Here is a 12,448-nt window from a genome sequence, read left to right as displayed (position 1 = left end):
CATGGCCATTCTCTTCTGAAAACTCATCCTAGGCTATTCATGGAACAATTCAGCTGGCGGAATATTCCCAAGGGCTTCTCAATTGTTCTATTTTCTATTATTTATCCAGGGCTACCCAGTAAGTTCTCCACTACACAACAGACAGAGGAAGACATGGTTCTATCCCTAAAAGCATGCAGTCTCAGGGCATGTCTACTTTTAAAATGCTACAGTGAGACAGCTGCACCACTGCAGTTGTATTGCTGTAGCGCTTCAGCGTGGACGCTACCTATGCTGGTGGGAGGTGTACTCCTATCTGCCTACTTAATCCACCTCCCCTGGGAGGTAATAGCTGGATTGACAGAAGAATTCTTCCATCACCCTAGCTCAGGCTGCACAGATTTTGGTTGGCTTAACAACACTGCTCAAGGCAGTGGATTCTTCACATCCCTGATGGATGTAGTTAAAGTAACCTAACTGTCTAGCATAGGTAGGGGAGCCACGTAGGCAGGATGGGACTCGCTGGGACCTAGCCAGGGTGCAGGGCTGGTTCCGTGCTCCCAGAAGAGGCAAGGTCTCAGGCAGAAAAGTGCAGCGCCAGGCAGCCAGCCCTCAGTGCCGCCCAAACTGTGGCATGGCTCAGTGCTGCCTAGAGTGTGCTGCACAGCACTCCAACAGGGTTTTAAAAGGTCTGGAGCTCTGGGCACCGTTGCTGCCAGAGTAACAGCATCCAGGAGCCCCGAGCTCTTTTGAATCACTGGGGGCAGTTGCCCCCTTTGTCACTCCCTGTTGGCGGGCCTGAGCACAGACCAGGCCTACGGGTCACATCTGGCAAAGCATCAAAATCCTCAAGTCCCTCTGCAGTCAATGAGATTTGAAGGCACTCGGTATCCTCACACAGGCTCTAAGGAAGGTGATAGATACACTTCAGATAGAGACCACAAAAGCTGATTACATAGATGTCAGTCTCTAGACAGGAGATGCATATATTCTCTCTCTTTCTTTTAATAGCACGGGTAGCACTGATTTATTTCTATCAAGATGAACAGTGGAATAATACATCTCAAAACATTAAAAAGCCAAAAATGTAGGTATTGAAAAAAAGAAAATACCTCAATTTGAAGTCTAAAGATTACTTTGGGTCCCAAAGGAAACAGAAGCAATTTAGTGCCTGATACCCTTAGCAAGAAAAAGGTTGGAAGATTAAGACCAACTGCTGTTTGGATAAGTGGTTGGTAATTGCACATATCAGCAATTATGTACTGTCAGATCATTTTCCTGTTACCTTACTCCTCTCTTGTGTGCCGTCAGGGCTTATTCGGAATGACCCCACATCAATGGTCCTCTTTGGATTCACCTTCCTAATGTCGTACAGTAGCTCATCGACCAATGCCTTGCAAGCTAAATAGAAAGAAAGAAGAAAAACTCATTGCCACAAAAGAAACCACCTCAGCCTATCTGATGGGGGTGTTCATTTTTCAGGGGGCAGTAAGGAGCTGCCAGTATTTTAATGCAGTGCAAGCACACATATGTGCGCACACACACACACATAGTTCTGACCTTGTCTGCCACAAGCCTTGTGTCCTGGGATGTGGGTTGCATGCATTTGGAGAAAGGTAGTGTTATGGGAATATATTCATTTGGTTAACATTTCAATAAAATGCGTTCTCACAGTCATAGCCAAGGAGGGAAGGCAGCAACATCTGACAAACAACCTCATATTAAATGGCACTTGGCTAGAAATGCTTCTGCTTTGTTCCCAAGAAGTACTTTTAGAGCTACTGCAGCACAGTGGTCAGCTTGTGTCCGTTGAAATGGGGGATGAGGGTACGGGAAAGTGATCTTTTTCTGAGACATTGGATTGTCATCTCTGGCAGGAGTGAGTTAGCAGTGGGGGGAGAAAGGCGTCAACCCCCAAAGGAAGAAGACTTCCCAACAATTCCTTTGGTTTGGTGATACAAATAACGGGTTAGCACATCACAGAAATGAGACAACTAGTCCCCTCAGATTTGGGCTCACTCCTCACCCAAACCTCGTCTTATGATTAAGAGCACCAAATATATCTTTTCCCATTCCATTTATTCACCAGTAATAAATTAGAGAATAAAAGCATAGGAAAAAATAAATTAAATATTAGCTGAACTGTTTATAAATTGTTTTCCAAAGTATAAACACATACTGTTATGTTTTGGCAATTGGCACCATGAAATATTTTGTTTGCTTGCCTGGTTACAACTTCAAGGCAGTAGATAGTACCTTACAAGGATTGTTAGAAAGAAACAAAGGCAGAAAAGACTTTCTTGGTGGTGTGAGCAGCTTTTGGCATGAACTGTACCACAGCTACAATAAACATTTTATTCAAGCACTAAGTGCTAGATAAACAAATAATCAAAAATTATAACATCAATCACAATAGCAACACCTCTTGTTTTCCCATGATATTGTGCACACAATTTTAGGACAAATGCTACATAAGATTGTTCAAAGTTTGAACTTTGTAAAAACAAAAAGTAATTTAAAAACTATCCCAATTCAAAGAGCTGTTTTAAAGTAATGAATGTTCCACTATTGTGACTGTAACCTGACCACTGCAGTACGGAGGACACAAGAGTGAAAGTGACCTCATTGATTTTCAAGCTCACAGAAATGCAAAAAGTAAACAAAGAGCATCAATACCAAGAAATAAATTATTTTAATCTGTCAGTTTCACTAACTGATGCTAAGTAACACAAGTGAAATCAAATGGGGATCTTAAAGTGTCCTTGTTCCTTTAATATACTTTTACATAAAAAAAGTAGCCAATGCGTTGTTAGTACTAGCATAACCCATCCTCTTGTGACTGTGGATGTACACATGGCTTCCTCCATCCACACTATTCCCAGGGGGCAGGGTGGCTTGGCCTGGCTCGGACCGTCCGGCCATATCCCTTCCCGCTGCTCGGGGAGGCTGGAGCCACGTGGCCGCCTCCCTCTCCACTGCTTCTGGGGGTCGGGAGGCTTGGGCTGTGTGGTCTCCTCCCTCCCCACTGCTCCAGGGATGCTGAGGCACACACATGCACACTCTTCCCCTTCCTGTGGTGGGAGGGGGAGTGTGCACATGGCCTTCTCCCTCCCTGCTGCTCCCAGGGCCGGGGAGACTTGGGCTGGCTTGGACCACAGGGCCTCCTCCTTTCCTGCTGCTCCTGGGGTGGGGAGGCTCAGGCCATGCTGCCTCTTGCCTCCCCGCTCCTCCAGGAATGCTGGAGCATATGTGCTTGTGTGCTCTTCCCCTTCTTGTGGTGAGGGGTGGATATGCACTTGGCATGCTGCTCCTCCTCCTCGCTTCCCCATGTTGGGGGTGGGGGCCATAGCAGAAGGGCAGGGCTGTAGGTGGGGCTGGGGACCCGCCTCCCCCTAGAAATTTCTCAAGTCTTCACAAATGTTCTCTGTGACAGACATCATGACGGACACCTCTCCTTTTATAACAGTATAAATTATTATGGATTATTTTTATAACTGCAGTACCTAGGAGCTCCAGTCATGGACCACAGTGCCACTGTACAAACACAGAACAAAAAGGCCTCCTTTCCCCCAAAGACTTTATAATCTAAGAAGACTCTAAATAGAGAACTTGCTCGGCAAATCTTTAGGGTACGTCTACACTTGCTCCCTAGTTCGAACTAGGGATGCAAATGTAGGCGACCGAAATTACTAATGAAAAAGCGGGGATTTAAATATCCCGCGCTTTATTAGCATGATCTCACCGGTGCGTTACTCCGCTCAACAGCTGTTTCGAAAGTGAAAGTGCGCGCTGGGATGCATTAGTTCGAACCAAACCCCTTGGTTCAAACTAACGTTACTCCTATTTTTTTTAATGTTACTCCTTCTTTCTTTCTGCTTCTGAGGCTGTTGCATTCAGACCCAAGTAGTCTGAACTGTATCATCCCTGGAGGTGGCAAATGAATGGTTTCCAGAACCCTGTTCTTGCCTGAGTTTCCTAGCTCGTCAGAGACCCAGCATGTTTCAGAAGGGGAATACCATCTAATCTGTTCCAATACAAATACCTTTTCTCACTCACACAAGGAACTGATTTCCCAATAAAATGTCAAAAGAGAATAAACTCTGTTCCAACTAAGCTCATATGTTCACTGCCTGAGGGAAGCCTCTGGCTTATATGGCACTGAGTGTACTCATGGAACAGGAACTATTTTGCTAGCTAATCAAGTTTAGGCAGGAGTTACAAGTCCCACGGGCTGAATGATGCTTCTTATACGGTAGATCTTGTGGGCCACATTCTGTTCTCAGTTGTACTGGTGTAAATTCACAGTAACACCAGTGAAGTCAGTGAAGTGACTCTGGATTTAAACTGGTGTGAATTAGAGCAGAATATGGCCCGATTTCTCCCGGGAGACTCTGCAGGCCTAGAGATGGCTCTCCAGATTCTCTCCCTCCCGAAGTTGCAAGTGAAGCAACAGTATTAACCTGCCATCTGTCACTGTGGAACTTCCCTTTTAGGAGAGCTCATGAAGCAGCTATTGTGGGAGCTGTTGGGAGCCAGGATCCTCCATGAAATGTGCTCTCCAGACATGAACAGGTACTAGAGAGGGGACCTGGTAGCAGGACAGAAGCAAGGGATGTCTCAGAGAATCCATTAGTGCTGCATAAAAGAGGACTGGTCCTGTTCTGCAGAGTACTTGATACCTCCTCAGGCAGAACTCATCACCTCTCAAGGGGGCTCTGAACATCACAAGATTGGACTTTAAGCTAATTTTAAGAGTCAAACTGAGGCTCAGCACAAAGATCAGTCTTGTATTAAAGACTTTGCCACACTGCTAGGATAGCGAGGGTTCCACACAAAGCTATGTGCAGATTAATTCACTTCAAAAATTAGTTAATGCAGTGTAGACCCACCAGGACTGATGAAGATATGAGACCCTAAGTTTAGACAAGCTCACAGCTCTCCCCTTGAAATTGCATTGAAGCAGGAAATGAACTGAAAAGGTTGAAAGGAGGCCAGTAAGTCAATAATTGAGTACTTACTCCAGGCCAGATAGGAAACCAAAGCATAGACAAGAATCTCCAAATACTGGCGAGTTAGCACTAGTTGCAGTCTGGAAAGGATCCTAAAATAACAGGGATTCCTGGAGACAAAATAAACATGTCTCTAAGTTGTCATCTTGAACGGAAGGTAATTGCCTAGATGTCTGACTGACTTACTACTAAAACTAAATATGTAGGTCTGGAATTTGTTGCCAGCTATCTCTCTACAGGCTAATAATTTTCCAGTAAAGCACACCAGAAATAAAAGCAAATGTCCATGAGAAATGATGTGTCGTGATCTTGAACCTCAGTTGTGAGTAATGGGTTGAAAAAACATTTTAAAAATGTTATGTAACTGAATTCCAGATCAAAACATTTTATCTTGCATCCAAGTCCTGTGCCTACACAATACGAACTCCCCAGGTTGATGCAGACATAGTTACAGTTCCATTGTGAGTTTCAGAGAAGACTCAGCTCCTGATTGCCTGAACTCCTGCCCCAATACGATACAGTCCATGCAGTTCCAGTTTCCCAGGTACTTGAGAAATTTCTGAGTTAAGTACAGGGCCTGATTCTTCCCCTCACTTAGATCAGTTTTACAGAAGTGTAACTCAGTTACTTAGCTACAGTTACTCCTGATTTATCCAGTGCTGGTGAGAAGAGAAACAGGCTCACAGTCTGGTTTTAGAACAGGTTGGAGGAGAGTTTTTGCCTGGCCCTCCAGAAGGGATGGGGCCTCAGGTGGAAGGGGCATGGCTGGGGGTTAGCCTCCTGCAGCCAGCTCTTCAGTGCTGCCAAGGCTGCAGGGTGTGTTCCGTCAGAGGCTCCAGCAGCAATTTAAAGGGACCAGGGCATTGGAGCTGCCACGGTAGCAGCAACGGTGACTGGGAGCCCTGGGCAGCTGCCCTCTTTGCCCTCCACCCCCTGTCAGCTGCCCTGCTTCAGAATTTTCCTGTTCCCAGTTCCTGAAGCCTGCCTAAGACCCAAATATTTACATCCTGTGACAGCAAATAAAAGTCTCTCCTCCTAATGGTTCGCATTGCCTGTTGAACACTCCTTTTTCAAATCTTCTCCTCGGCGTGGGCTGAGTTCTCCTCCAAATGGTAAAGAAAATACCCTCTAGGTCACATATTTGTAATATGGTGCACAATAAATGATTAAAACTGGCTAATTTGGAAATTTCAAAATGTAATTGTAAACAGGGTATCATCAGGTGTGTTTCCAGGCAGGTTCTGCAGGGATAGGTTCTTGGTCCAGCACTATTTAACATCATTATTGTTATTGACTTGATAGAAAACGTAAAAATCCTCACTGATAAAATCTGCAGCTGACACAAAAATTGGGAGAATGGTGACTAATGAAGAGGACAGGTCACTGATACAGAGCAATCTGGATGCTTGGCAATCAGAGTGCACGCAAACAATATGCTTTTCAATCTAGCCACATCATGTAAATGCAAACATCTGGAACAAAGCACGGAGACCAGCGTTTCTTAAACTGATGTGCCGCGAGGCAGTCCGAGGTGTGCCGTGGAGAAAATAACCACCTTAAAAGGGGAATCCCTACGCTTATGTTGTGCCCTGCCAGATTTGTGTGCGAGACACCCAGCGCAGCCCACGACAACCACCCAAAACTCCTCCCACTTATATACACCCAGCCCCGCCCCCGGGGCGTGCTCTTACCTTCTGCCCTTCCTCCCACTCCCCCAGCAACTCTCTGTACCTTTGGGATGCATGCACTTCACCGCGTCAGATGGCCCACGTTGGTCCGGAGGCTCAAGGGGCAGGCCCAAAGGACCTCCCTCCCCCAAAAAAGCAGGAGCTGTCCCTTGGCACTGGACCGCTCAGCTTTAAAAACGAAAGCTGGGGCTAAGTTTGTGATTGGGGGAGGGTGGAGAAAGCGAGAGGAGTGAAATCATTAACCCTGCCCCAGGCTGCTGTGAGTGACGCCAGCCCAGCCCCCGCCTGGGGAGAGGCGGGAAAACTTGGAGGTCACATCAGAAGCTTCCACGACGGGGGACACAATGTTACTTCTTTGTTTTTGTTTTCCTGACAACTTTTTCTTTATTTAATGGATAGCGATTACCAGGTTTTGTTTGTGTATTTGTGTTTGTTTATAGTTGAAGACTGCTCACGCACATACCGCAATATACTATTTAAAGTTATTGTAATATAATTTGGGATACTTAGATTTAAAAAGATACTTTTTAAAAGATACTTATTATCATTGGGTAAGGAGCAAATATTGTCGTCAGAAGAAAAAGTGTCGCCTGGTCAGGTTTTATTTTTTTTTTCTCTCAACAAAAAACCCTTGGTGTTCCTCATTAAAAAAAATTATTGTTTGGTGTTCCTCGGTTTTAAAAAGTTTAAAAAACACTGACAGACTATTTGTACAAGAAGAGGGGGGACTCTATTCTCAGAAGCAGAGACACTGACAAAGATTTGGGGGTCATGGTGAATAATCCTCTGATTATGAGCTCCCAAGGAGACATTACAGCCGAAAGGGCGAATGCAATCCTTGGATGCATAAACAGGAGAAACTGGAGCAGTAGCGAGGGTATTGCACTTCTGTAATTGGCACTGGTCTGACTGCAGCTGGAATCCTTATGTGCATCCTCCAGGAGCTCAGATCTATTCAGCTTATCTAAAGCTATGTTGACACTACAGCCCTTGCAGCAGCATATCTGTACTAGGGATGTAATAGTGTAGTTGATTAACTGATTAATCAATAAGCAAAAGCTATAGACTACACACATTTTCCCACATATTTTTTAGCAGGCTGGCCAGCAGCCCAGTTCAGTCCTGGCTCATGTCAGGTCCAGGATCCTCCCCCGCTGCGGCTCTGCATTTAAAGTGTATTAGGAGCCAGACAGGCAGGCAGGCAGCCCAGTTCAGTTCCGGCTCGTACTGGGTCCAGGAGCTCAGTTCGCCCCCCCCCCCCCCCCCCCCGCTTCCAGACATGGGCTGCTGCCACCCTGCACTGCTGCGGACCAGCTCCCACCTGGTACCTCACACTGCTGCCTCTGATACAGTGGCTGCCAGCCCTGCCCTCAGGAACTATAGAATAGTCGACTAACCGATAAGAATTCAGGAGGTTTCTCGACTATTTAATTAACCGATATTTAACATCCCTAATCTGTACCACTGCACCTGTGCTGCTGTAAGGTCTCCTGTATAGTCGCTCCATGCAGATGGGAGAGAGCTCTCTCACCAGCAGAATTAAACCACCCCTCACAAGTGGCAGTAGCTACACTGCTGGGACAGCATCTCCTGCATGTTACTCCAAATTATTCCCACTGGAGACCACCCAGGGTTACACTAGCATGGATTTATTGATTGAAGATGCACAATATGGCTAAACTAAAGAAGATAGAACTGCCACTAAAGGTTTAAACTAAAGGGGAAACAGCTCTCTCTCTCTCTCTCTCTCTCTCTCTCTCTCTCTCTCACACACACACACACACACACACACACTCCTTCATGCATTCACTCATTCACACACATTCATTCCTGCCCTCAGACACTTACATAGGCATATGGGTTGCAGAAGGAGCCAAGACATAGTTTTTGGAGGGTCTGTCTGCTGATCATGGCTGGGGAGCTGGGGAGGAAAGAAACTGGCTGCTTCTTCTCAGAAAGAAAGAGGGTTTCTGCCACCTTCTCTCTCCTTTTATTGCCTTTGGGCGACCCCTGTGACTCATCCACACTTGTCACCAGGGAGCATGCCCAGACTTCCCTTGATCCAGGAGAGCAGCAGTCTCCTTAAGTGGGCTGATGGCTCACCACCTGGCTTCATGTGCTCAGACTTGCAGTTTCTAGTTCCAAACACACAATAGTGTCCACTCACACACACACATTCATATATCAGGGGAGAATACAGCTTAGAGCAAGTTACAAGCAAAGTGGCTGAGAGTTACAAAGATTACAAAGTTGCAAGGCTCAATCACCAAGCTTATAGTAAATTTCTAAACTTAGAAAGCAAAGTTGCTGAGAGTTTCAAAGTTGCAAGGTTTTACAAAGATTACAGAGTTGCAAGGTTTAAGATCACAAGGAGTTGCAGAGTTTAAAAAGCAATGCAGTTGAAACAATTACACAGCTTCAAAGAATTATTTACAAATCAACAGTAATTAAGTGACTTAAAAGAAGACTGCCCTCCTCCCCCAGCAGTGCAGTCAGCAGGAGGTTTTTGTCAGTCTAAGTTATGTGTTGGCAGGACCTTACAGTTTGGTGTATTTCCAGAAAATCCATGTGTAATAGCTCGGGCGGAGGCTTTTATGCAACACTGCCAACATAGAATTATCTATGCCAGATCTTTATGCAACGATACTTACGTCAGTCAGGGTTGTGGTTTTATCAAGTGCCTAACCAACAAAAGTTTTGCCAACAAAAGTGCTCGTGTAGATGAAGCCTAAGAGAAGATTACAGTTTTTTACACTCTGTAAAGTATCTACTTGGGGAAAATATTTAATAATGGGCTCTTTAATCTAGCAGAGAAAGGTGTAACACAATACAATGGCTGGGAGTTGAAGCTAGACAAATCATGTCTGGAAACAAGGTGTAAATTATTAACACTGAGAATAGTTAATCATTGGAGTAACTTAAAGGCTGAGATGGATTTTTCCATTGATAGCAATTTTAAAATCAAGGTAGTAGGGTTTTTTTTTTTCTGACAAATCTGTTCTAGGAATTACTTGGGGGAAGGTCTGTGTCCTCTGTTTCACAGGACAGACTAGAGGATCATAGCAGTCCCTTCTGGCCTGGGAATCTGTGCCCTTATGAAGTATTAATTTTGTACTGGTATAAGGGTGCCTGTTGAGAGCCACAGTTCCTCGGTTATAGCCAAGTTGGTGAGAGGCCCATCACCTAAGAATCTGGCTTATTAGAGTACATACCCCTCGGCACCCAGCAAAATGACCAAGAAACACACCAAAATAAATTCCCTTCTGTCCTTCCACTCCTGTATCCTAAGTAAACCTAAAGCCTGGAAACGGAATAACCTGGCTGCATGCACTGAAAGTTATCAGATATAAGGAGAGAAGAGGAAGTGAGTTTCATAGTAGAGGACCTCTGCTACCAAGCTGCTCCTGTTTACTATGGGACTGAGCTAATCTTATCACAACAGCCATGGCATGCATCAGACAAGAAGAGAGGCAAGCTCAAGGCAGCCAGAGCCCCCTGTGTTGTCTCTGGATCCCTCTGCTGGAGGAAGCAGCAGAATGAACCATCCCATGCATATAATTTTTGGATCTTTGTATGGGGTCTGCCTGTCCCGCAGTGTCAGCAGCAGACAGGCCTGCCTGCAAACAGAGTTTGGAGCGGGGAGGAGTCGTCTGCTTGTAAGAAAATAACTACAGGGTAAATGGATGGAGTCAATTATGGCCTGTACAGACAATGGATCTTGGGTGTGGGGTGCAGAGCCAAGGATCTCAATTCAGGCTGGCTGGAGGCATGATGCCTGCAAAGGGTTGATTGATTTGGAGAGGTGCAGTGAGAGGTGGCCCTGACTACACCTCTAAACTAGCATGTGCACTTTCCCCAGTACCATTCTTCAGGCACTGTCAGGTACAAAGGGGCCAGATGATGATGATGGTGAGCCATGCCTTCAGCCTCCAAGTACTCACCCCTTCTGGGGTGACAGTAGCTTTCAGTGCTGCTTAGCCACAGTCTCTGTTACATGATCCTTTTCACAGTGGAACAGCATCTGAATAACGGACTAGAAGATCTCACCCAGGGACACAAAGCTGCAGTATAAAGGCAGGGAGAGGCAGATCCTACCTACCATCTAGCAAACCCACAATATAGTCCCATGATAATACTCCCTACTCCCAATACCAATCTAACAAAGATGAATGCCGTGCGTAAGAGAGAAAAATATGATCAAGTAAAATCGGAGACCAGAGTGACAGCTAAGCCTTATGGAGAGGATTGAAAAATTATAATATTTAACATCCACATTTTCACATCAAAAGCTATGAATGGGACACATCCAGCCACTTAATTAGCCTCATTAACACAGGTCCCACAATTGACTGGTACTACTTCTGCTGCTGTATATCGCTTGGTTTCTGTTATTTCCACTCCAGTACATCTGATGAAGTGGGTTTTTCCATGAAAGCTAATAATTCTATATATTTTGGTTAATCTCTAAGGTGCCACAGGACCATTCATTGTTTTGAAAACAGGCAGATATATACAGGACCCTCCAATATAAGATTCAAACTAGCCTGAAACCACAGGATACATTCCTGGGGCATCCAAAAGCATGAAAAAGAGAAGTACAGTTTAATTAACTAGATAGTTGCAAGCCTTATTCATGACCTGATCAATAGACAGCACACAGGCAGCACACAGTAACTGGCATATTAGTTTGTATGAAGGGAACATGAAGACGCTCAAAAAAATAGCTCTTTTAGTTCATAGCCAGGATTACCAAAGATCTTAATTTAAGTAGTGTGAACCATTCAGAGAGCTGATTTAGAGCACAGTCATATTTTGTTTACTCCTATCTGTTAAATATATAATTGGTATTACACTAATACCTAGACTCGATTGTCCTAAGCCAGTGGTGAGCAACCTGCAGCCTGCATGCAGCCCATGGGGGTTTTATATATGACCCATGAGCCATTTTGTTTACCATTTCCCACACACAGGGTAGCCCATTCCGGGTTATGACAGTCTTGCAGTCCACTGAGAGGAAGACAGTCCACTCATTAGCACAGGCTGTGCTAAGCTCTGTCAAAACGCATAGTAATTCATGGGGCCCCTAACATGTTTTATTCTAACTAGGCAAGACTGGAAGCTGAGAAAATGGGAATATTATTAGCCGTATTTTATAAGTGAGAAACTGAGGTAAAAACCATATTACATGACTTGCCTAACATCACACTGTGAATGTTTAGCAGTCTCCCAAGCCCCAGTTCACTGCCTTAATCACAGCACCGTCTTCCCTCTCTGGCTATGTCTACACTACAAGGTTTTTACACAAAACCCAGCAGAGTGTCCACACCTCAAGTATGTTTTTACACACACACACACACACACACACACACACACACAAAATACAGTAAATTGACAGGACAGAGGGCTTTTGCCAGTAGTTATTCCTCTCCTCATGAGGATAACTCCTTTTTGCACTACAGCTCTTGCGCAAAAAGGCATGTGTGGACGCTCCGCAGGGGTTTCTTGTGCAACAAGAGTCTATCAGAAAAAGCACAGGTGCTCTGATGGTCATTCTGTTAATGGCAATCGGAGCTTTCTTGCGCAAGAGCATCCATGCAGTGTGGACACTCTCTTGCACAAAGGCACATCACTTTTGCAATTTGCTTTTGAGGTATGGATGTGCTTTTGCGCAAGAAGTTTTTGCGGAAGATCTCTTCCCCAAAAAGCTTCTTGCTCAAAAACCTGCAGTGTAGACAAAGCCTCCTGTCCTACATATGCAGCATTTGCGAAGTC

At 45.0% G+C, this 12,448-nt stretch overlaps 1 protein-coding gene across 3 annotated transcripts in view; it reads right to left on the bottom strand.

Annotated features, from left to right (window-relative positions):
- The window catches only part of CNPY1 (canopy FGF signaling regulator 1), an 85,955-nt gene that overhangs the window by 33,018 nt on the left and 40,489 nt on the right, over positions 1–12,448 (bottom strand). For all 3 annotated transcript variants that reach the window (XM_075922765.1, XM_075922764.1, XM_006129330.4), the window contains exon 3: positions 1,265–1,380. In XM_075922765.1, the coding sequence (XP_075778880.1) occupies positions 1,265–1,380 (116 nt within the window). The remainder of the gene's footprint in view (positions 1–1,264; positions 1,381–12,448) is intronic.

This window comes from Pelodiscus sinensis, chromosome 2, assembly GCF_049634645.1.
Source record: "Pelodiscus sinensis isolate JC-2024 chromosome 2, ASM4963464v1, whole genome shotgun sequence".
Classification (NCBI taxonomy): domain Eukaryota; kingdom Metazoa; phylum Chordata; order Testudines; family Trionychidae; genus Pelodiscus; species Pelodiscus sinensis.
The sequence above is the reverse complement of the archived record's forward strand: the minus strand, read 5'-3'. Positions and strand labels throughout refer to the sequence as shown.